The sequence below is a fragment of the Pteronotus mesoamericanus genome, unplaced genomic scaffold (assembly GCF_021234165.1).
Source record: "Pteronotus mesoamericanus isolate MK-2021 breed Mesoamerican mustached bat unplaced genomic scaffold, CSHL_Meso_final contig_75, whole genome shotgun sequence".
Lineage (NCBI taxonomy): Eukaryota > Metazoa > Chordata > Mammalia > Chiroptera > Mormoopidae > Pteronotus > Pteronotus mesoamericanus.
The window spans coordinates 5,002,548-5,024,915 of NW_026555249.1; the positions used below are offsets into that span (position 1 = coordinate 5,002,548).

The 22,368-nt window shown below is 44.2% G+C and overlaps 1 protein-coding gene across 2 annotated transcripts in view; it reads left to right on the top strand.

Moving 5' to 3' along the window:
- Window positions 1–11,868, top strand: part of NPR3 (natriuretic peptide receptor 3) — a 65,980-nt gene extending 54,112 nt beyond the window's left edge. The window contains exons 4-8 of one of the 2 annotated variants that reach the window (XM_054583920.1): window positions 1,086–1,221; window positions 6,787–6,881; window positions 8,378–8,513; window positions 9,988–10,075; window positions 11,102–11,868. In XM_054583920.1, the coding sequence (XP_054439895.1) occupies window positions 1,086–1,221; window positions 6,787–6,881; window positions 8,378–8,513; window positions 9,988–10,075; window positions 11,102–11,213 (567 nt within the window). In that variant the 3' untranslated portion in view covers window positions 11,214–11,868. The remainder of the gene's footprint in view (window positions 1–1,085; window positions 1,222–6,786; window positions 6,882–8,377; window positions 8,514–9,987; window positions 10,076–11,101) is intronic. The other variant, XM_054583919.1, reaches the window with a different exon arrangement.
- Window positions 11,869–22,368: the final 10,500 nt, after the last annotated feature.

Below are 22,368 nucleotides of genomic sequence, written 5' to 3' on the forward strand. Positions count from 1 at the left end.
ACTGGACCTTGAGCTGTGTCTTCTCTGAATGTTTTTGTATTTGAACCGGGGCGGGGGGGGAGGGCAGGAAACAGCCTTCACCATGGTTGTCCATGGGATGCCTAATTCATTCTGCTGCATGGTATGCCATTCTTGACATTTTCTCTTGAAATAAGAAGCCTCGATTTTTTTTGTACTTTTGCACAGGATTTGTAAGCTACTCAGTGTTTCAGGATTGTATTTGCTTGTTTCATGTTCAATGAATGTTACACTGGGTTTAAATATGGCATTAGAACTTACCAAATGGTGCTTATCGGAGGAAATAAGGCTCAAAGAGATTTAAGTGACTTCCCCAAATTCACACAAAGTTTCTTGAGGGCAAGGGCTGTGCTACTTGAGCCAGGACCCAACTGGAATGAAACAATGATCTAGACCTGTTTCCATTTCTGTCCTCAGAGTCAGGCAGGCAGTGGAGCAAGAAGTGCTCAGATGCACTGAGGCTACTCAGAACACCAATTAGAAAGAGAAACTGAGATGTTTTTGTTGACAGAATAGAGAGCATGAATGCTGGGCAGGCAGGAGTGGCAGTGCCACTCCACTCTGCGCCCTTAGCATTCTAGTAGGCATACAATGGTATTTGAATATGAATGAATGGACCCTTACGTTTACGTTAGTCATATTCCACATTCAGAGCATGGAGAGCTCAAAGGGGCTGTTGAAGGTGGAGAAAACCTCAAGGGGGAGGTTGGACTCAGTTGGCTTGAGGTAGAGAACGATGTGGGGAAGAAGGAGGCGCGTGTGCAGCGGGGACTCTGGGCAAAGGCTAATGCACCTAGAATACTTAACCTAGTCAACTGGCACAAGTTTTGTTTTGTTTTGTTTTTTTGCAATCTTGTTTGCTTTTCAAGTTCCCAAACTGGGGAAGGTTTTTCCTCACTAAGTCAGAGCCAGGAAGATCATATTATTCTTGTTAGTGGCTCTCCTGCCCACCTCTGCCATTCTTATGGGCCCGGGGTCTAACTTGTTAATCATGTTGATTAACTCATATTATTTCTCAACATGAGGCATTTGTTGTTGGTCTCACCCAACTGGTGTTTCCTTTGCAGGTTAACATGTTTGTTGAAGGATTCCATGATGCCATTCTCCTCTACGTCCTGGCTTTACATGAAGTACTCAGAGCTGGTTACAGCAAGAAGGATGGAGGGAAAATCATCCAGCAGACTTGGAACAGAACATTTGAAGGTGAGGTTTCAGTCTACTAGGTGACGACACTCTGCAGCCCAGCGAGCTGCTCCTTGCCGGTTCTGTTTTTCTTACAACCATGGGCTCTTGCTTCTCTCAGCTGTCAAGTCAGGATAACAAGTCAAGATCAACCCACCCCGCAGGCTTGCTGTGAAAACTGAGTGAGATAAAGCATGTGCAAGTGCTTTCAAAGAGTCCCACTGAAAAAGGAAGGGGCCTGTCTCCTGATTTTTGGGTATCAACTCCATGCTTCCTAAAATTAAATTCTTCACAAGCCCCATTCACAGAAAATAATCAGTTTATGAAGAGTTCTGTAATGAGTTTTAAAAGGAAAAATCCCAGGTGTATGTTTCTCTGTTCAAATCTAAGTAGTCTGAGATGATGAGCAGGTCCAGCGAGCCCTCTGCTTTAATTTTATTTATAAAAGGAAGACTACTTGCTGCGGCTTTCTTAAGAACAGAGAAGTGTAAGAACAACAACCAAAAAATGGCCCATCATCTCATCACTCAAGTAACCTCCGTTGACATTAAAAAATTGTACAAGAATGAGACTATTCTTGGCTGGAAAATTTAAATAGTTCAAGAATATACAAAATGAAAAGTGAAAGTTTTCTCCCCACCCTAGTCCCCTCTTTGCAATATGATCACTATTAACAATACTGTATGATTTGGTCTAAAAATATTTTGTGTCTTCTGCCAGCACATGTGCATTTATATTATATCTTATCTAAAACATTTATACAAAAGGGGTTATACCATGAATGCCATGCTTCATCATAGCTTTTTTACTTGTGTGCCAAGAATTTTCCATATGAGCACTCACAGATTCAGCACATTTTTTTTCCACGATAGTTCCATATTTTTCCACCATATGGCCGTACAAGAATTTCTTTAACCAGTCTCTTGATGGACACCTCAGTTGTTTACAGTTTTTGCTATTATGCAAAATACCATCGCAAGCATCTAACACATATTGATGAATTTTTGGGAGCATATCCAACAGGGAACCTTCCTAGCTGTGGGATGTCTGGGTCCAAAAGTATGTTGGCTCTTTTTAAAGTACACTAGATATTGCCAAATGTCTCCCAGAAAGGTCTGCCAGCCTACATTCTTGCTAACAGTGTAGAGAGAGCTGGTTTCCTCTGACCTCACCAGACTCCAGGAGAATTAACATGAGACTCACCATGAGCATGATCCAGCTGCTAGAGCCCTACAGACATCAACTTTCTATTCATTCATTCATTCACTCATTCATACATTCATTCATTCATCCATCCATCCATCAAATATTCCTGAGCACCTATTATGTGCCCAGGCACTGTTCAAGGTGTTGAGAATTTAGTGGTGAACTAAAGACATTCCCTGCAATCATATGAACTTCTGTGGTAGTGGGGGGTGGGGATTGGCGATAAACAAATACTGATAACTGCACCATGTCAGGCGCTATAAAATAAGGCAGGATAGGCAGACAGAAGTGTTGGGTGGGACTACTAATTTAATTAGAGTGATCAGAGAAGGTCTCTCTGATAAGTGGCAGTTGAGAAAAGACCTGAAGGAAGTGAAAGAAATTATGTTTGGGAGAGAACATTCCAGAAGGAGCAGCAAATGCAGAGACCCTGAGTGTGTCTGGTAGGAGAGTCCTGAGTGCCTCTGGATGAGCGAGGAGGCTGAAGCAGAGCACGGGAGAGGCAGTGTGATAAAAGTCAGAGAGGGAGTGGGGTTAGATCGCGGGCACCTGGAAGCTGCGCCAAGGACTTTGGGTTCCACCCGGAATGAGAGAGAAAGCCACCAGAGGGTTTGTAAGGACATGATCTGTCTTGAGTTTTTAAAAGCAGTCCTTATGGGAGCTATGTGGAAAATAAACTATAATGTGCTAATGGGTATGATGTGAAAACCACTGCCATAGAGAACAGATCGCTGGAACAGAAAACCTGTATCCTAACCACTGACTCCGTCCTCAGTCGCTTGGGCTTCTCGCATCACCTGTCATGAGGGGGCTGGACTAGCTGATGACTGACAAGGGCCCTTTCAGTTCTCCGTCATGCTAACTCTTCCTTTGAAGCCTTAAATGCATTGGGGTTAGGCCTATATTTACTTGCAATCCAACCAATGATATTTTCAAGGATGGGAACGAGTACTTTCAGGTCTAGATTTGAGGCACACATTTTTTCTTTAGTCGGGACTCTTATCCACCCCACTGTCTCATCCCGTTTTCAGTAATTAGAAGGGGTAGGGCTGTAAAAAGGGGTAAAATTCCATCTAGAATTGTCTGGGCAGTAGCTATGGGACCATTGGTAGATTTCATTTCTCCTTGGTGGTTTTCTTTTTTTTCCTTGTTCTTTTTTTAGAAAGAGAGGGAGAGAAACATCAATGTGGGATTGCCTATCGCGCGCCCCCTTCTGGGGACCTGGCCCGCAACCCAGGCATGTGCTCTGACTGGGAATTAAACCGGTGACCCTTTGGTTCGCAGGCCAGCACTCAATCCACTGAGCCACACCAGCCAGGGCTCTCCTTGGTGGTTTTAGTGGATGCCACACCTTACTTAAAACTGGAGTGATACTTGCTTAACTTTAGAATGATTGTCGGACGGGAACAAAGAAGCCTCCAGGACTGTCTTGTTCTACCTCTGACTGCTTCAGCAGAGGAGATGGAATCAAGTAGGACAATTCAGGGGGCATATTAGGACAGAGTCAGATTTCCCAAAAGTTGTGCCCAATACATCAAGAAACTGGTGTGTGTGTCTGGACACTGTTGGTAGGCCACATTCCGTTTTTAGCAATTCCTCACTACATGGGGTGGTCGTTTGTTCCTGGTCATCTGAGGGAGGTTGTTAAGGGAAGGGCAGGCACCCACAATGGCTGGAATTCAGTTCTGTGTAGAGGGCATGGACTACATTTGCCCGTGGGCCATCTTGATCTTCCATCCCAGGGCCAGGCCCACACTGGCAATATGACCTGAGTGCTAAAACAACCAACTGTGTAGTTCAGCTTAAACTTAGAATCTCCTTTGTCCAAATGTAAAGATAATGGAAGCCAAGGTAAGTTTCCATTTTATTTGCTAAATAGTGATCAAGCTGAGGGTAGCCCACAAAAAAATCTCTAAAAAGAACTTTAACCTTTCTAAAATTAAAAACAATTTTAATTTTAATGGTCACCATAAGTGACCATTAAGTTCTCAAGGGAAAAATACTCTGGATGTTGTTTGACAAATTTAGATTTTATTACCGAGAAACCTATGACCAACTCTCAACCATGGCCTCGGAAGAAGCTAAATTTCTTCTTGTGTGTGAGAGGTCTGAGCGACAAGGTAAATAGAACTGTGGCTCAAACCTTGAGCCCCACTACAGGCCCACAGAAACGAGGGTGGAAAGTCTCATTAGTGATGTACAGGAAAATTCTGCTCTCAGCCTGATAATCTCACCTTATGTACAATACCCTCAGGCGAAGTCTCACTTGCTAATTGGCCACCCTGAGGGATCTCACCTCACTTCTTGACAGAATTGTGATAGCTCAAAGTGTAATGAGGTGTTGGATTACTAGGGACACCTTGTCTTATAAAATACTCTGCAAAAACACTTACAGAACACACCATCAGAAATCCCTCTGAACAGAATTTAAAAAGGTTTTGGGTAAGCGGTATGTTTGGAGATAAATATGTATTTTTTAAAATGACATTACTTAAAAGTTGTATAAGCTGTCAAGGATAAACAAGTTTGAGATAGGTGTATTCCTTGTAACCAGTCTATATTAAGAAGACAAAACATTCTGATGAATGGTAGCTCCATTCTGTTTCTGGCAAAGTAGACCAAAGTCTGGAAAAATCGGCGGGCCTTCAAACCACAACCCAAGGACAGTAAACCCAAATACTTGCCTTCTCCAAACCACACTTGAGGATGGAACTTTCCCTTGGGATCCCTTTTCCCAGACTTTCATTTTACTTCCGGAGAGAACCAGATCAATGGAAAAATCAATTAAGAATTACACTGAACTCTACCGCAGTTTGAAATCAAAGAAAACAAATGGCCTTAGTTACTCAGAATGTAGCTGATACATGTACTCTTTTGTTTAGTTAATGGAAATCACGATATAGATGTTTAATACCAACTAATGATACCTATTTGTTTTTATGGGTTAGCTACTGTAAGCCTCTGTTGCTAGCCAAAGGGAACACGAGTCCTCTGCGTGGGCCCTCAGGGCTCTCTCTGCTCCAGCCGCTCTGTTTCAGCTGTCTATTTCGCGGCCCCTTCCATGCACACGGACCATCTCCCAAAACCTCATGGCCATTCTGCTTCCTTCCAGCTTCTGTGCCTCTGTAAATACCAACAAGGCTGGCCTTTCTGCCTCAAATACTCCCACTCTCTGATGGCTGCTTGTCCAAATCGCAGACTCCACCAGCGTTCCTATAGAAGACTCGCTTTTCCACCAAGTCCGCCTCCTCTGAGTTGTGACCATGGTTAAATATTCTGGACTTCAGGCACAGTGGTAGCAGTGATCGCAATAGGAGAAAATAACTAACTTCTCTTACACCTGTGTTGAAAGGGCCTGTTTCATCTCCTCAGCAGCTTCTTGGCAAGGAGGTACTCTTGTGACTCTTTTATAGTCCTGGAGACTGAGGCTCGGAGGGCGAAGTCCTTGTTCAAGGTCACAGAGCTTGTAAGTGTGAAAGCTGAGGTCCCGATGCAAACTTTTGGATTCCACTGCCAGCAAGCAAGTCCCTACTCTTGGCTGCTCCTCTCCTGAGTGGAGGATACATCCAATTCCTCTGTGCCTCAGTGGCAGGCTTGTGGATTTAGCAATCACCTAGAAAACGTGTGGATAAACACTGGATGATTTATTATTGTATCTACATGAGATCATGAATATTAACTAAAATTAGGGTGGTAATCATTTCACAGTATATGTAAGTTGAAACTTTATGCTGTACACTTGAGACTCAAACAGTGATGTATGTCAATGATATCTTGATAAAACTGGGAAAAACTCCCCCCAAACAAAAACAAAACAATGAATGAACACAAGTGGGATAAAGACTAGCTCTCCCTTCGCTCTGGGCTCCCAGCCCCCCATGAGGCAGGCCCTCTGCTCTCCTGTGCATCAAAGGAGCCCAGAGCAGAGCATGTTCACTGAGTCCTGGGCCTGAAATGGGCTTTCTTTTATAATGTTTATCTAATGATAACTCGAACCCATGACAAGTGTAGGAATGAGGTAGACCTCCCCTTCTCCCTCCTGGCAGTTTGTTTTTGTTTTAAATTAGTAGAAAACTCTGGGATAAACATGCTCTCACGATTAGCTTTAATCTTTTTTTTTTAAACATATTTCTCAAAGGAGGTCATTTATTTCGCTTTCTTTTCATTTTTAAATGGAGAAATGTTAAGAATTTAGGAATGCAGACACAGATGAAATTACAATGTCTTTCCAAATGCCAACAAAAATGCTCGGTGTCTGATGAGAGTCCCTGTGGCATGAGTCTGTTTAAAAAAATCCTGTCAATTCGTTTTCCTGTTTTTGTTGGCAGCGGGTGGTATTTTAAGAAACTCACCGGGCGCTCTTCTCATCTCATCTTCCAGGTATTGCTGGGCAGGTGTCCATAGACACCAACGGAGACCGGTACGGGGACTTCTCTGTGATCGCCATGACTGACATGGAGGCGGGCACCCAGGAGGTGAGGAGCCAGGCTTCTGCCCCAGCGGCTCCTTCTGCTTGTTCAGATCCCCAGGAATGTGTTTGTCCTGGTGTCCAAGTATCTGTCCCCAAGGCAGCCTCCAAGTACGGGGGGCTCACTGCTTGTTGAGGGTATCAGGGGTGACTTCAGGAAGAGGATCTATGTTTATTCCAAGAGCAGAAATCCTTCCTTTCAAGTGGCCACGAATTCCACCTCACTCCTAAGAGGCAGGAAGGATCATTGGATGAGAGAGGACAAGTGAAATTGCCTATGTGTTTCCTCCCTTAAAATTTGAAAAAAATTTTTTTGACAGGGAATTAGTTACACACTGGATATGCATTAATATTTCAAAAGATGGTAGAGTTTCAGGATAGCGTCATGAAAAGAAAAGAATGTTCTGGATGCAGAGATGAGTCCCTGACAATTGCTGGGGTGTGAGCTTTCTGCCTTAGTTTCCTTGGCTGTTACAAGGAAATTATAATATCTTCTTTGATCTCACATGATTCTTGTGAGCACAAGATGAAATGAAACTTAGAAAACTACTATGTTAACTTTAAATGATAGATATATAAATAAAGATGATATAAATATAGAGTGTTTCAGGTCAAATAATGTTAATAGGACTGGTCTGGATCTCCTGTACATTCTAGTCTCCCGCTGTGTAAAATATAGACTGTAATGGTCAATTCTAAGGTCATTGTGAGGATCCAGGAGTGCATGCGTGTAAAGTTCTCAGTGAGCTCTCAGCATGCACCAGTGGGTGGTGTATTTGGGGGATTATTTAGGATTCTTTTTTACTGGGACATGGAATAGCCTGTGAGTGCTTGCACGCCTGGTCCAGAACGTGGTGGGAGGAAACATCCCTTAAACTAGAAAATGAAAGAGAACCTTGCTTGCACTGCGCTTAAAAAAATGTTGATTTTTCAGGAACCAGAGGAACCAATTGAAAAAGTGTTCAGCCTGAAAATGGGATGCAAATAGGGTAAATTGGTCAGCAAGGAGAATGTCATCCCCAAAGTCAGGATGGGGAGTAGCCTCCCCACCAGAGGAGGGCAAAACAGGAAGTTCCGAAAAGATACTCTTCCTGTAACGCTTCAGTTATATGTGGAGCTGATTGAGCGCTTACGGCCTTGTGCCTGTGAATGCCTCCCTCCCACAGCCTGGCAGGAACTCGGGCATTCGAATGGCTGACCGGCCGCATGGGCTGCTCCATGGCAGCCCTCCCTCTGATCAGCAAGGGAAAAGCCCTGAATTCCAAGGTTGTTGTTTTCTGTGTAAGTTACTGCTCTTCCTGCCTTGAGAACACCCCAGTTTTCCCTAAGTTAGGCTCACCTTAGGAGCACGTGGGCGCCTGTAAACCTTGACTTAGGAAGCCCTCGGAAACACACTGTTCCTGTCAGCGCTAACCACAGGGGAGCCCACCCTTTGTCTCCTTTGGAAATAGGTAACTTTGACTTTTCAGTTTGCATTTTTTTTTTTTTTTTGCCTTTGTGTAGGTTATAGGAGATTACTTTGGAAAAGAAGGTCGTTTTGAAATGCGGCCCAACGTCAAATATCCATGGGGACCTTTGAAACTGAGAATAGACGAGACCAGGATGGTGGAGCACACAAACAGCTCTCCCTGCAAATCATGTAAGTTCAGATCCTTAATTTGCTCTGGTTTGGTCATTGAGAGTGTCAGGGTGACACCAGTTCAAAAGATGTGTTATCCAGGAGCTTATGCTCTGGACGCTCAGAAATCTTTCTCTGATGTGGGCAAACCCATGGGAACCATTCACAAACTGGTGTCCTACCTTCATCAAAATCTTCTAGGTCTTTCTTCTCTTCTATCCTTTTCCAAACTGGTAAAAGCCTTCTCCCCACTTTTGCATCTCTGACTATCAGGAAACTGCACTACCAGAGGTGAATAAGGTAACAACATTCAGAATTGGAGTTTGCCCTTTTTCAGAGAAAATCGGAATGTCACATACTAGATGTCACTTCCTTGTCTTGTAGCAAAGTCTCATTTTGATTGTCAACATTGGTAGTTATCCTCCGACCCTTCAGAACCAAACAGATGATGATGCCTCTCAAATACCTACAGATTCACAAACTGGCAAATAAGTGTGACATCTGTTAGTTGTGCGGAGCCTTATCATAGATGTAGAAACAAGTGGACGTTCTTATAAGGGGGTTACAAATGGGAAAATTGATGGAAATCATGGCTTTAAAAAGACCCTTTTATAAGGATAAAGCTAGTATTGATCTTTTTGGCCAGCTGGTCACTTTATGTTAATGCGTGTGTGCATGTTGTGTCTTGGGGAACAGCCTTCAAACCCTGGGAAGGAGTAAGGCTGGATGTGTTATGGGCAGGGTCTCTGGAGTTGTTGGGCCTGGATTTGAAGTCCTGCCCTTGTCACTCTCTGGTTTTGTCACCCCAGGAGCGTTCCTTCATGTCTTCAAGCCTCTGTTCTCCCACATGTAAAAGGAACGAAATGTGCCCAACTCTTAAGGCTGTTTTGAGAATTAAATAAGATGATCCATCGAAGGCTGGACCCTGACCCCTTTATGGACAAGCTAGCTATTTATCATTTTTATATAATAACTGGGATACCACTGAACTTGATTGTTTCAAACTGTTACATTTTCACAAAGTTATATAGGACATTTTGCCATGAAACTCTGGCTTTGGTGAGAGAACTTCTAAAAACAGAACAGTAACCCAATGAAGTTTTCACCAGATCTTCCAGCACTCTGAAGTGTCCTCACCCATCTACGAACGTAAGAAATGCTGGGTCAGTTCTGTGGTCTGTCCGCATGTCCTCTCTGACTATAAACTTGAAGAAGTGTGGATATGTCTGAAAACTTCAGTTTCCAGTTTTTCTGAGATCCTACTTGAGCTGGCATTATTCCCATTGTGCTCACTGTCTTGTAGCAGTGTTTGTTCATCTAGTATTTTCTTAAATGCTTCTTAAGCTTTGTGAGGACCCCCTAGAAATCTTTCTTAAAAAGAAAGGAAAATTGGCCTCAATTGGGAAATTGAGAAACACCTTCCAATGAATGAAAAGTTAGAGAGGCATTTCTGTTTCTTAAAATGAGCTCTGATTATCTACGTTTCTTTTTTAAGCAGGTGGCCTAGAAGAATCAGCGGTGACAGGAATCGTTGTGGGGGCCTTACTAGGAGCTGGTTTGCTAATGGCTTTCTACTTTTTCAGGTTAGGACCTTGTTATAGGGTTTAAAAATTCACCCTATTACTGCCGTTGTCACTTGCCTTTGCATGATCCTTCTGTGACTTGCCCATATCTTGCTCTTACCCTCAAAGCATGGTAGTTAGTAGAACAAACCCATCTTTTGGTGTGTTCCCTGGTTTGGGGGTCAGTGGGCTAGCATGCTAGGGAGAGGTGCAAGGGTTTATATTTCGTTCCCCTGGGGGCCACCAAGCTGCTGTTGTCCTTTGATGACAAATACTCTGACCTGAATTCCTCCCACCCACTAAATGTGCAAGTGGAAAGGGAATCTGGACAAAGGGGAAACAGATGACCCCGTTCTCAGGCTTTCTCCAGGTCAGAAACGGGGGCCTGGTTCACCTTCTGAAGAGGAGGAGGCAGCTCTGAGCAGTCCGTGCTCTTGGGCTGGTCTGGGCTCCGTGTTTGGAGAACCCACACACTTAGTTACCACTGTGGTTAAGCCCCAAGGCTTGTAAAATTGTAATATTTTCTGTGTGTCCAAGATACCGGCAATTTCGCACCATGAGGGCGGTCCATTCCTTTGTAATCCTTGGTGGTTGAGTTTGTGGCTTATTCTTAAGTCATTAGACCACAATTTCTTCATTTCTGCATGGAAATGTACTTCTGGGTGTATGTGACTCTTTGTGGGAACAATTGTATTCCTGTTCCTTTGGTCACAGTACATGTAATCTGATCTTTATCTAGGGCATATCCTGGGAGTCGGGGGAGCTTCTGTGGCAGAATAGACAAGACTTAACCCACCAGGCGCCCAGGGAAGAAGGGGAAGTCTTGTTCTATGGCATTTCGGAAAGCAGGCCAATTTTCCTCCTTGAATGAGGGCGTGTTGCCTTGGGGCACACTACTTTAATCTCTGACCAGGGTTTCATATTCTGTCACTTCTCATTTATCAACCCAAACCCAGATGTCCCTTGAGGGCATTCTTTGTAAGAGAAACCATAGTATTTTGTAGCCAAGTGAGGTTTTATTACTACATTCACTTTCCCTTTACCCAGGAAGAAATACAGAATAACCATTGAGAGGCGAAACCAGCAAGAAGAAAGTAACGTTGGAAAACATCGGGAGTTACGGGAAGATTCCATCAGATCCCATTTTTCGGTGGCTTAAAAGGAAGCCTTTTCTTTCGGCCTGAGGTTCTTTGAGGAGATGGATGGGATGAAAGATATCAATGGGACAGAAGGGGGGCTCTTGAAGAACTCATTCTTTTAAGCATTTAGTCATTTCATTGTACAATTTCTTTAGAAGCTCAGGAACTATTATTAATCATCATATGCCTTCCCGCCTTTCATCTCATGACAAACAAATATAAGAATATCATGTCACTCTGTTAAACATTCATACTGTTTCAAGGGCATATGATTGGATTTATGTCTTGAGAATCTGATGTCTCCGTATCTTGATGGCTTTTGGGGGCATGTCACACAAGGCTATAAAATGTGGTTCCTTCAATGAAATGTTTTATAGCTAGAATAAAATCATTTTTACAAGTAGAATATTCTTAGAAAGAATTTAACACCCAAGAAGAAAATGTAGCGAAAAATCTCAAGGTTGGAGATACAGCGTTCCTTTCTCTGGTGTTGGCCAGCTGATCTGAGTTGAGGATGGCTCTGTCCAATGCATACATTCAGGCCCTGACTTCATATCTTGAAAAAAGATGTCCTCCCTGTCTCCTTCAATGTCTCACAAACGCTGCTCTGGACAGACGCAACTATTACTGAGATAAGGGGACTTAAACAAGAAAAGCAAATCTAAAATGTTTCATTTTTTAAATGTAAAAAAGCCCTATTTCACACTAACATCTTAGTTTTAAGTATTTTAATCTTATATTTTGCTATTAGAAAATGTGTCTATTTTTTCATTTTGGATATTGAATTTCACTTATATTTGAAAAGCGTGGGTAAAGTGTGCAACAAAACAACAATGGTGAAAGAAGTTTCCCTCTTTCTCCCCGTTGCTCTGTTCCCCTCGGCGACACCCAAAGGCAAATTGCTGTTTTAATTACAGAGACCTAGAAATGTATTCAGATTAAGACTCTACAGGAGTACAGTAATTTATCTGTATTAAATGCAGGTTGTTTTAGGGACAAGCCTCTTCTAATTCTGGCCAAATGATGAGTTTCAGGATCAGGGGTGAATTTACTAGAATTAAATAGGATTTTATAAGGGGAAGCAGCCCTTTTTCCTCAAGAAGAACTTTATAAAGAGTTGGGACTTAACAGTTGGCACAGGGATGATAAATTAAAAAAATTCATATATACCATTTTACCAAAATTTAGAGGGATGATGTTGGTTAAAAGGGGGAGTCTAAATAGCTACTCTATTCCCTTTCAGGTAACTCCATTTAGTTTTGTAATCACCCACTAATAACCTGTATAACAGCGGTTGTGGGTGTGGAGATAGGGAACTTGGACAAAGTTGAGTAAGTATTTACTGAATATGAACCTTCCACCCAGTACACTGCACATAGGTTTAAATTCAGGCTGCCACTTTGATTTATGATTTGTGGAGGAAACAGATGCTGAGGGAAGAATGAGACATTGCTGGGTTAGTGTACCACCTTGTAATTACGTCACACGGTCCTCAATAACATTTTGAGCATCTGGAAAATAGTTGTTCACATTATCTTGTTGTCTATAAAAGACCACATGTAAAGAGGGGAGTTTGAGCAATTCCTCCATAGTGGTGGAGATAGTAGTTTGCACAGGTAACTGCGGAGGCAGATGAGTAAAAGCCATGTGTCTTGGAAGCTGGCTTCAGATTGCTTCCTGGAAGAGTCGGCCTCTGTCACTCCTTCAGCCAGTCAAAGTGAATGGATTGTTTCTGGGTGAGACACGTCCCCTTTATGGTTTAAAAGTGTTACGCAGGCCGCTGGAGAGCATCATAAAAGAACAAACGATGATCAACTGAAACAGCGTGATGGTAGTTGTCCATGCTGGAGGCAAAGGAAAGAGTCCTGAACTCAAAACAGGATGGAGAAAAAGAAGGCAAGAAAGGCAAGATAAAAAAATTCTAGTGTGGGGAGAGAGTGTGGTAGGTAATATTCAGGAGAGCAAAGTATTTAACGGTTCAGGATCCTCAAAGTGAAAACAGAACAGAAGATTTGCATTCAATTTACTTTTATGAGCTGAGAACTTATTTCTCTCTAATTTTTATTTTTCTGTGAAGTTTTTCCATGTATTTTAGATATACTCATTTTCTTTTATCTTGTCTTTGTAAAAACAAACATTTAAATTTTGAGCCTATGTGCTCATTCCAGGGGGAAAACATGACTTGGTTGCACTCTTTGGGTGTAAACATTTCTAACCTTTCTATAATCTATGTAAGGGCCCATTAACTCTAATGTTTTTTAAAGCAAATATCTTTTATTTCTATTTTAGATAGAGGAATAGCTCTAAATTTAATGCTATTATCTCCAGGTAAAATCATAAAAATAAGTGAGAATTTAGTCTTAAAAATGGCAAAACAAATCATGGGGTTTCTCATATGTGGGTGCCATTCTCTTCCAATCTTAAAGCAATTCCAGGCTTCTTAAGATTGTTTGTTTATGTCTGATGTCTATTATTTCTTCCTTGAAATCATCATATGTGTTACTAAACCTCTCTTACATTTTGAAAACTCCATTCAGTTGGAGACCTTTGCTAAAAGTGTAGGTGTTTGGCCCAAGGTTACCCTGGGTTCAGACCTGTGGAGATTATAATTTCGGAGTTAAGTTCCTAACTGCTAAGCAACATCTTTGACAACTAGTCATTTATACTCCGCCAGTAGCCACATATCATACAGAAAAATAAACAGCGCTTTAGTTCTTAAATCATTCTATAAATTTTTACCCTGAAGTCCAGGGTGTTCAGGTTTAAAAAGAGATACTTCATCAGTATTTTCACATCTGGCCAAATATAAGCTGATGTGGAGACAGGTCAAAGTATATGCTTTTTGTATATACCCATGGTGTTGGAAATAAGTGTAGGTTTTATGATCATCACTGTCACCTTCTCAGATTTTTTTCCCCCTGGACTCAGAAAACACTTTCTGTTTAGAGTGCATATCTTCCCCCAGACTGACCACAGGTTCCACGAGGAAGCCCCTGTAAACATTATATTTCTCAGAAGAACCATTAGCTTGTCCTTTCCTGAACCACAGCCATGGTTCCACAGGCTTTAAAATAGTTCTTTACATTTCAGAAATGATATTGAATGGAGGGAGGAGAGGGATATATGGAGATGAATTCCTGAAATTCAAAGACTTTATGTCCAGACACTGCTCCCTATTCACTGGCTTCTAGGGTCATAAACTCCTTCCAGGCACCTGTGCCCTCGTTGCCCCGAATTCACCGCTTTCCTCCGGGTGGCTGCGGACTGGGGAGTATAAGACGGGCCGCTGGCAGTGAAATGAAGGCTGTTGTGAAGACCTCATACAGACCGGGACAGGAATTCAGGAAGTAGGTCCGGCTGGCATTCCCTTCTTGTGAGTGAGTATACAGTGGCTTTTTGCAGAAGGGTCCGCAGGAGACCAAATAGAACAGTATGCCGCTGGTGTTAAGGGAGAGTTTATAAACGCAAAGGCACGCCTACCTATGTTTCTTGGGACACAAGGAACTTAGCGCATGCAGTCAGAAAGTCAGATGACAACCAAAATTAGGCCCCTGGATCTATGTTTCATGGGTTTATTCAGTCATGTCCTGTGGTTGAGTGCTTCATAAGGAAGCTGGTAATGAGTGGAACTTCTTCAGTGGAGAAGAACTGAAATTGTCTAAAAACATGGAGTATGTTTTAGCGGCAGTGTGGCAGCAGAGAGAATGAGATGGTGCTGTTCAGTGTATCCGTTTCTTTTCCAGTTGGTCTTTAGAAGGACAGAATAACCAATAACTTAGTCCCTCTTCATCAGCCAGAATCAGCAAGAAGCATAGGCCACACTCAGCAAGAAGAATCAGGAGGCTGATTCGCCAAATGAAACAGAAGAGGGTCCCATGGCAAGCTGCCACGTCTTCCCCACCCCTGCCCCCAGCTCCTGCTCATCGTCCGCCATGGCTCCAAAGGTGCATCAGCATCTTGCCCATGCAGGCGGAAACTTGCACGGGGACCCCAGAGGGAAAGAAGACAACATGGTGCTGGAGGTAGGAACGGAGCTGGCTTGTGATCAGAACCCTTACGTTAATGTGACGACACACCCCGGAGGGCAGTTCAAGCCCATGATGGGCAGACTCCAACAAACCTGGCTTTGGTTTTCAGCAGGTTGGTCTCCCAAATATCTCTTGCAGGTGTACCCCACAGCTAGACTGTAGGGTTAAAATGACTTTCGAAAGGTGCCGAACTGGAGTTCAAATTTCTCACTAACCACTAATGCTAATTCATACCAAAGGGAAAACAATTCTAAATGAGCTGATACTGTTCATGTTTATGTTTTAAGCTGCTTCAGACGCAGGGGAAGGGTTTCAATGGGAGCCGAGTCTCAGAAGTAAAAGCCCATATGTTACACGAGCTCTTTGATGTGTCAGGTGTAGGATGCTTTTCTGCAGAAGAGATTTGAATGAGCAAAATTAAGACTTGGCAAAAAGTGCTGCATCGCTATGATTCATGTGTTAAAAGACCTACATTTCTAGGCAACAAGGAAGAAAGGGTCCATTCACCAAGTGTAAGTCGCAACAGAGGCTACCAAATTGTTTTTTATTTGCTAGGAGAACAAAGCTGTGATGACACAGTGATTGGGCAGAGAAGGCTGAGAAAGGAAATTTTGGATTTCGAAGCAGTATGTCCCATATATTATCCAACACCAAATTTGAACATGTTCAATGTGGTGTGTCTTACTTACAAAGTAGCAATGGGGTGTCCTAGGCAGCCCAGAGAGTCTGTGAGTTTGCAGACCTCTCTGCTGGGGTCTGGGAACCTGAGCTTTGTTCCCTGAGCGTGATGGATTGTGGAACCAACAGGGCTTGGTGTAGACACTGTGGAGGGATCCTTCTGAAGCACTTGTCTCCCGGGCCATATTATTCATTGTTAATTTAAATACAAACCTACCATGAGTCTGGTAGAAAAGAAGTAAGAGCTGCACAAGCTACATACAATTTATTATTCTAATGTAAGTAGAACTATCTGCATATAATGTGATTTAATTTATTGTCGTGTTGTGTAGAAAATGAGAATTAATGACTGTGGATATAACCCCTGTTTTGTATAATATATTTTATTCCTGGTGCAAACTGGTCATTTAAAGTATCTACTTCATTTGGTGTTTGGAAATAAATGTGTATGTGTTCTTGTACATGTTTCTATTAAGCAAGAATACCACATGCTCACAGTATAACAATGTGTTCTCATTAAAAAAATACATCCCACAGAAAGGTTTCCTGTTTGTAATTCAACCACCATACATGGTCCCTATCCATATTCTCTGAGGACTTCCTGCCGTCCTAGGAAGAGTTTAAGGAAAAGATGAACTAGTGGATGTGATGAATTCTATTGTTAGAATGGTCACCTGTGGGAAGAACTCAAGGATTTCTGCCCAGCAAAGGGAAATTTGCAGAAATAAGAAAGTAATTTTATTAAAATGAAGGGTCAACCTTGAATTGGCAGGTAAGGGAAGAAGTCTTCATGAATAATAGTACGTCGAGTCTCTGTGACTCGAGAGCACCACCTTGCTCCGCAGTTGGCCTCACTGACTCATGACGTTCCTTACCCTCTTGGAGGAGGTCCTTAGTTTTGTCACTCCGAAAGAGCACCATGCTCAGCAGACTAACCAGCCTCAAGCATCGCCAGTTGCCTCTGGGTTGTAAAAAGTGGCTTCACCATCTGGGAGGTTACTCGTGTCTTGTTTTAAGCCCCAGACGTACACAGCAGGCCTCACAGTGGGAGCAATGCTCCCGTCTTGCCGCTGCCCCCCGGCAGCGAGGTCTCCCGAGAGTACAGTAGCCACGCACGCTGGGTGCTGGCCCCGAGAAGGTTCTGCAGCAGGGCGCTGACGGCCGGGCTGGGAGTGCGAGTGGGGGGCAGGGAGGGGTGAGGGGGCCTGCAGGAATGAAGGCTGAGCCGGGAAACCTCCAGGAATCACGGGATGTCTTCGTCCACTTGCGCTGCCAGCACAAAATACCACTGAATAGGGCACTTAGACAACACAACATTTACTTCTCACAGTTCTGGAGGATTTGGTTCCTGGTGAGGGAGTCCTTCCTGACTTGTAGGTGTTACCTTCTTGCCATATCCTCACATGGCCTGTCCTCTGTGTGTGTGTGTGTGTGTGTGTGTGTGTGTGTGTGTGTGTGTGTGTTTGTGTGTGTGTGTCGGGTCGGGGGAGAAAGGGGGGAGAACTCTCGTGTCTCTTCTTGTAAGAACACTAATCCTGTCAGATCAGGGTGCGACCTTTATGACCTTATTTAACCTTAATTACTTCCTTGGAGGTCCCATCTCCAAATACAGCCACACTGGAGGTTTAGGCTTCAACAGAGGGATTTTAGGGGAATACAAACATTCAGTTTATAAAGTAGGGTATTCCCACTACTTTTCCATATTTTTCCATATCACCTTGGGGACCAGGGCTTCTTTGAATCTTTCCACCCCAGGTCTTACCTCCGCAACCCTCCAGAACTTCTTCACACATGCCCAACACCCCGTAGTGGGCCAAAGATGCCTCATGACTGCGGCTAGTGGGGGGAGCATGTCCCCGGGAGGAGCCCTAGGGAGCTCCAGACACCACTGATTTAGGGCCGCACCCTAACCCTAAATCATGGGCTTCTGGGGTTGACTTAAATAGCAACTATTATTGGATTGGGAGAGGTACCAGGGTCTGTGTGTCTTTAAAAAAAATAGCAATTTAATGAACCACCTATTAGCACCAAACTAGAACCAAGAAAAATAATTCCTTTTGTCGGCTTTGTTCCTCCCTGACCATCCTTGGCCGCTGAAGCCCCATCGCTGCCGTCTCACAGAGGAGGGCACCCTGGAGCCAGACTCCCTGGGTTTACAGCCTGGCTCTGACACTTGCGGCTGTGCAGCCTGGGTGAAAACGGGGTAGTTCAGCGCCGACCTCACTGGGCTGCTCTGAGGACTTCAAACTCAGCACACAGCGAAGCACTCAATAGAGTAATTGTGACACTCTCCTGTTTCCTTGGAAAAGGAGGCAAAACCCTCAGTTGGCCATTTTGGAGGCCTTTCAAGGCAACTTGGCTTCAGGACAAGCAGTCTTGCCCTTTTGGAGGATGAGTGGCAATGAGGAGGAAGACGTCCCTTTTCTGTGTACTGTCCCTAATGCAAAGGGTCCCGGCAAAGGCCAGGAGGGGGACAGTGATGGCCATGTTGCCTTTGAAACTCAGAGGGACAAAGCAGTTTCATTCAAGTCTGCTCTCTCTGTGGGATGGAGGTGCGACAGCTCCAGTGGCCAGTGGGTCACACCTGCCGCCCACACCTGCCTGCTCCCCCTGGCTGAGACGGCCCTGGGAGCTGCTCCCTGGCCTTCACCCACCCTGGGAAAATGACTGGCAGCTGTGATCCATCAGAGCAGCGCTTGCTCCCCACAGCGTGGAGGACCCTCACGTGTCCCCTCCAGTGGTTGCCCTCGCTCCAGGTCTCCCTGGGGAATGCTGGGATTTGTCCCAGTGCAACAGTAACACCTCATAAGGGTGTTCTTAGAGGATGGAGATATTTCCCGGTGTAGACAAAAGGGGGTTCTTATTTCACTGCTACTCCCATGGGCCAAGGGAGACCAGGAGTCGTGCAGGGTGGTGGAGAATGACCACAGCAACCCCACCCCACCAAGTTTCTGATGCTTGTGGAAGTCCCTTCTCTCAGGCCTAGAGGCCCAGAGACCAGACATTGACAAAACCACTCTCCCAAAAGGGCCCCCAGCAGTCAGAAGGAGGGCTGGGTTAGCAGCCCTAAGAGGCTCTCCCAGCCATTCCCCCCCACCCCCATGTCTGTCAGTACAGCGGCCAGTGCTGGGACTGCTGGCTGGGGTGGACCGGCTCCCTGGAAAGCCTGAGAAAAGCCAGCTGCATGTGAAACACCCAGGTTCTCTTGGCAGGAACACCCTGGCTGTGTCAGGGCATTTTATGTTTTCAAAAATCCAGCAAGAGACTATATCTAAATAGAGCTTGCCAGCTTGTACCTTAACTGAATACGCCTTTATGATTATTCTCAGCATTTTGTTCAGAAGGAGAGAGAAGAATGAGAAAAAGTACAAGTCTTCTCCATTCAATTCAATCATGGCAACTATTTATTGAGAGCTCTCTGCGTGCTGAGATTGGGCTAAGTACCTGAAGTGCGTTCATTGATTTGACCTATGTGGTTATCCATCTGTCAGCCCTGTGAAGAAGGCCCATGGTCATTCTCCTCACTTCAGAGGTGTGTGATCTTAGGCACAGAGAGGTTAAGTAACTTGCCCAAGGGTTCCCAGCGTCTAAGTGGCAGAGCTGGGGTTGGAAGGGAGGCTGCTGTTTCTAGACAATGACTGTGCCGCACTGCCTGGCCCGCTCTCCTCTAGGTAGGCCTGGCTTCCTTTTCATCACCTTCCACATCAATCCGATTCCCACCCATGTCCCCCCTTTTCACTGCCACTAAACAAGGCCTTTACCACCTCAGCCCCAAACTGGCAGAGAGCAGCCTCCTAACTTCTTACTTCTGAGTGCTCCTCCTTCACTCACTCTACTCACCACCGCCATGCCAGCCTTCCTAAAATATGGCTTTGATAATGTCACTCTCTTGCTCAGTGACCTTTAAGGACTTCCAGTCTTCACAGATGAGTTTACATGTTTTATGCCTGGTGTTCCCAGCCCTATGCCCTCAGTCTTGCTTTATTAACTTATTATTCACCAGTCCTTTGGTTCTGTCAAACTGTGCTGAATTCGCCTGACTCCCGGTGGGTTACTCGCCACCCTCAGCGTTCCCTGCACTCTCCTGCCAGCTACTCTTTAGCCCCATTGTCCCTGCTTCCTGGAAGCCCTCACTCCCTGGTGGGTCCGCCCTTCCTCTACAGCTCACATCTTGGATCCCCTGTCCACATCCCTGTCCCCCCAGCCCCAGGTGAGCTCTGCCTTATTTTGAGGTGTTTATTGTCTCAGGGGTTGTGAATGTGTGGTCTGCAGGTGCATTTTGTTTGTCCAGCCAGTGTTTAGGGGGAAAAAAAAGGAATTTGATTGCATTTGGATGGAGTAAATGCGCTCCAATTTGCCAGATCCCAATGTTCTTACATCCAGTTTTCTTCACTAATTCCTATCAGGGTTTTAGGCTTGCAAACACTGCTTGCACGGGCAATGCAAAATCAAGTAGAGCTTGAAGGTGGCATCTCATCATTTACCCTTTTAACATCATAACTTCCAGGCTGCTGGTCTTCAAAGAATTCCCTGGTGCTTTATTTATTTATTTATTTATATTTTATATTCATTTCAGGTGTACAGTATAATGGTTAGACAACTACACAGCTCACAAAGCGATCCTCCCAGCCTGGCCCCATAGCTACTTACTACAATATTATTGACTGTATTTCCTATGCTGTGCTCTACATTCCTGTGACTATTTTGTACCTTCTTATTCTCTTCACCTTTTTTCACTCGTCCCCAGCCCTCCCCTCTGCCCGCCCTCAGTTTGTTCACTGTATTTATGAGTCTGTTTCTGCTTTGTTTATTTTGTGCTTTAGATTCCACATATAAGCTAAATTATTTGGTATTTGTCTTTCTCTGACTGTTTTATTTCACTTAGCATAGTACCCTCTAGGTCCATCCTTGCTATCACAAATGGTAATATTTCATTTTTTATGACCCAGTAATTTCATTGAATATATGTACCACAACTTTGTCCAATTGATGGGCACTTGGGTTGCTTCCATATTTTGGCTATTGTAAATAACACTGCAACAAATATAGAAATGCATATATTCTTTGGAATGAATGTTTTAGGTTACTTCGGATATATACTCAGAAGTAGAATCTCTGGGTCATAAGGCAGTTCTGTTTTTAATTTTTTGAGGAAACGTCATACTGTTTTCCACAGTGGCTGCACCAGTCTGCATTCCTCCCAACAGTGCACGAGAGTTCCCTTTTCTCCACATTCTCGTCAATACTTGTTGTTTGTTGTTTTCTTGAAGACAGCCATTCCGACAGGCGTGAGGTAGTATCTCACTGTGGTTTTAATTTTGATTTCTCTAATGATTAGTGACACTGGGCCTCTTTTCATATGTCTGTTGGCCATCTGTATGCCCTTGTGAATTCCCCGACAGTTCAGGTTTCTCTCTGCCCCTTTAGCTGGTCAAACATGAAGGGATCCTAAAATAAAATAGTTTCTGCACCAGGGGAATTATTACCCCCACAGCTCAATAGAGTTTTTGTAATGTTAATACTCCATAATGTTTTCTGCTTTGAAATTTTCTTAAAACTGGTATATGGCCTCTAATAAAAAGGATTCTTGAGCCTAAATCCCTGTTTTTCTACTTACTAGCTGTGGGATCTCAGGAAATCCCAGGCCTTTCTGAGCCTCAGTTTCCTCCTTTGTGCAATCAGGAAAATAATTACTCCTCAGTGGCATTTTCAAGTGGTGCCTGCTACGCCACGGAGGCTCCATCAATGAGGCAGCCTCCCTGAGAGCCTCAGGTTGCTAGGCTCCTGGTGTCAAGTCTGAGGCTTTTTGGGAGACAGGAACCTTTTTAATCCTTATCTTCCTTTCATAGAGGAGGAACCACCACTATCTTTTAAAAATCTCTTATAGAGCAGGATTGCGGCCCAGAGGAAGGACAGCACCTCGTGTCTGTGGCAGGGTGCTGGCCTCACGCCGTCCCCACCGCAGCCCTCTGAGGCAGGCACTGCAGACACCTTTCAGGCACTGAATGCGGAAGCACCTTGCTCTCAACCCCCAAGGAAGAAACGACAGAGTCAGGGCGTGGGAGAGCCCGAACGCTCACCCGCTCCGACACAGGGCGCGGCGCACTCAGTGCCTCCTGGGGCCTCTGAGACCCTCCTGCCATCGATCCTCGGTCACCTCTGCCCTGTTACACCGGCATTGTGAGTGTACGGCCGCAGAGACAGCTCAGTTTCCCAAATACCACCTGCAGGCCGGTGTCAGTGGGGCATTTTTGTCAGTTTGTGCTGAAATAAGAAAAATCAAGACAACAATAGGCAAAGGCCATAAACACAAATTGATTTAATGTTTAAAGCACTGCCCCCCTTTTTGTTTTTGAGATTAACTTTGTGATTTTGTATCTGGATTGTGAAAATACATTTTCTGTTATTAAACAGCAGTGATATTAGTTAGGGGCTTTTTCCTGTAATGTCTTTACCCGACAAAGTAAAA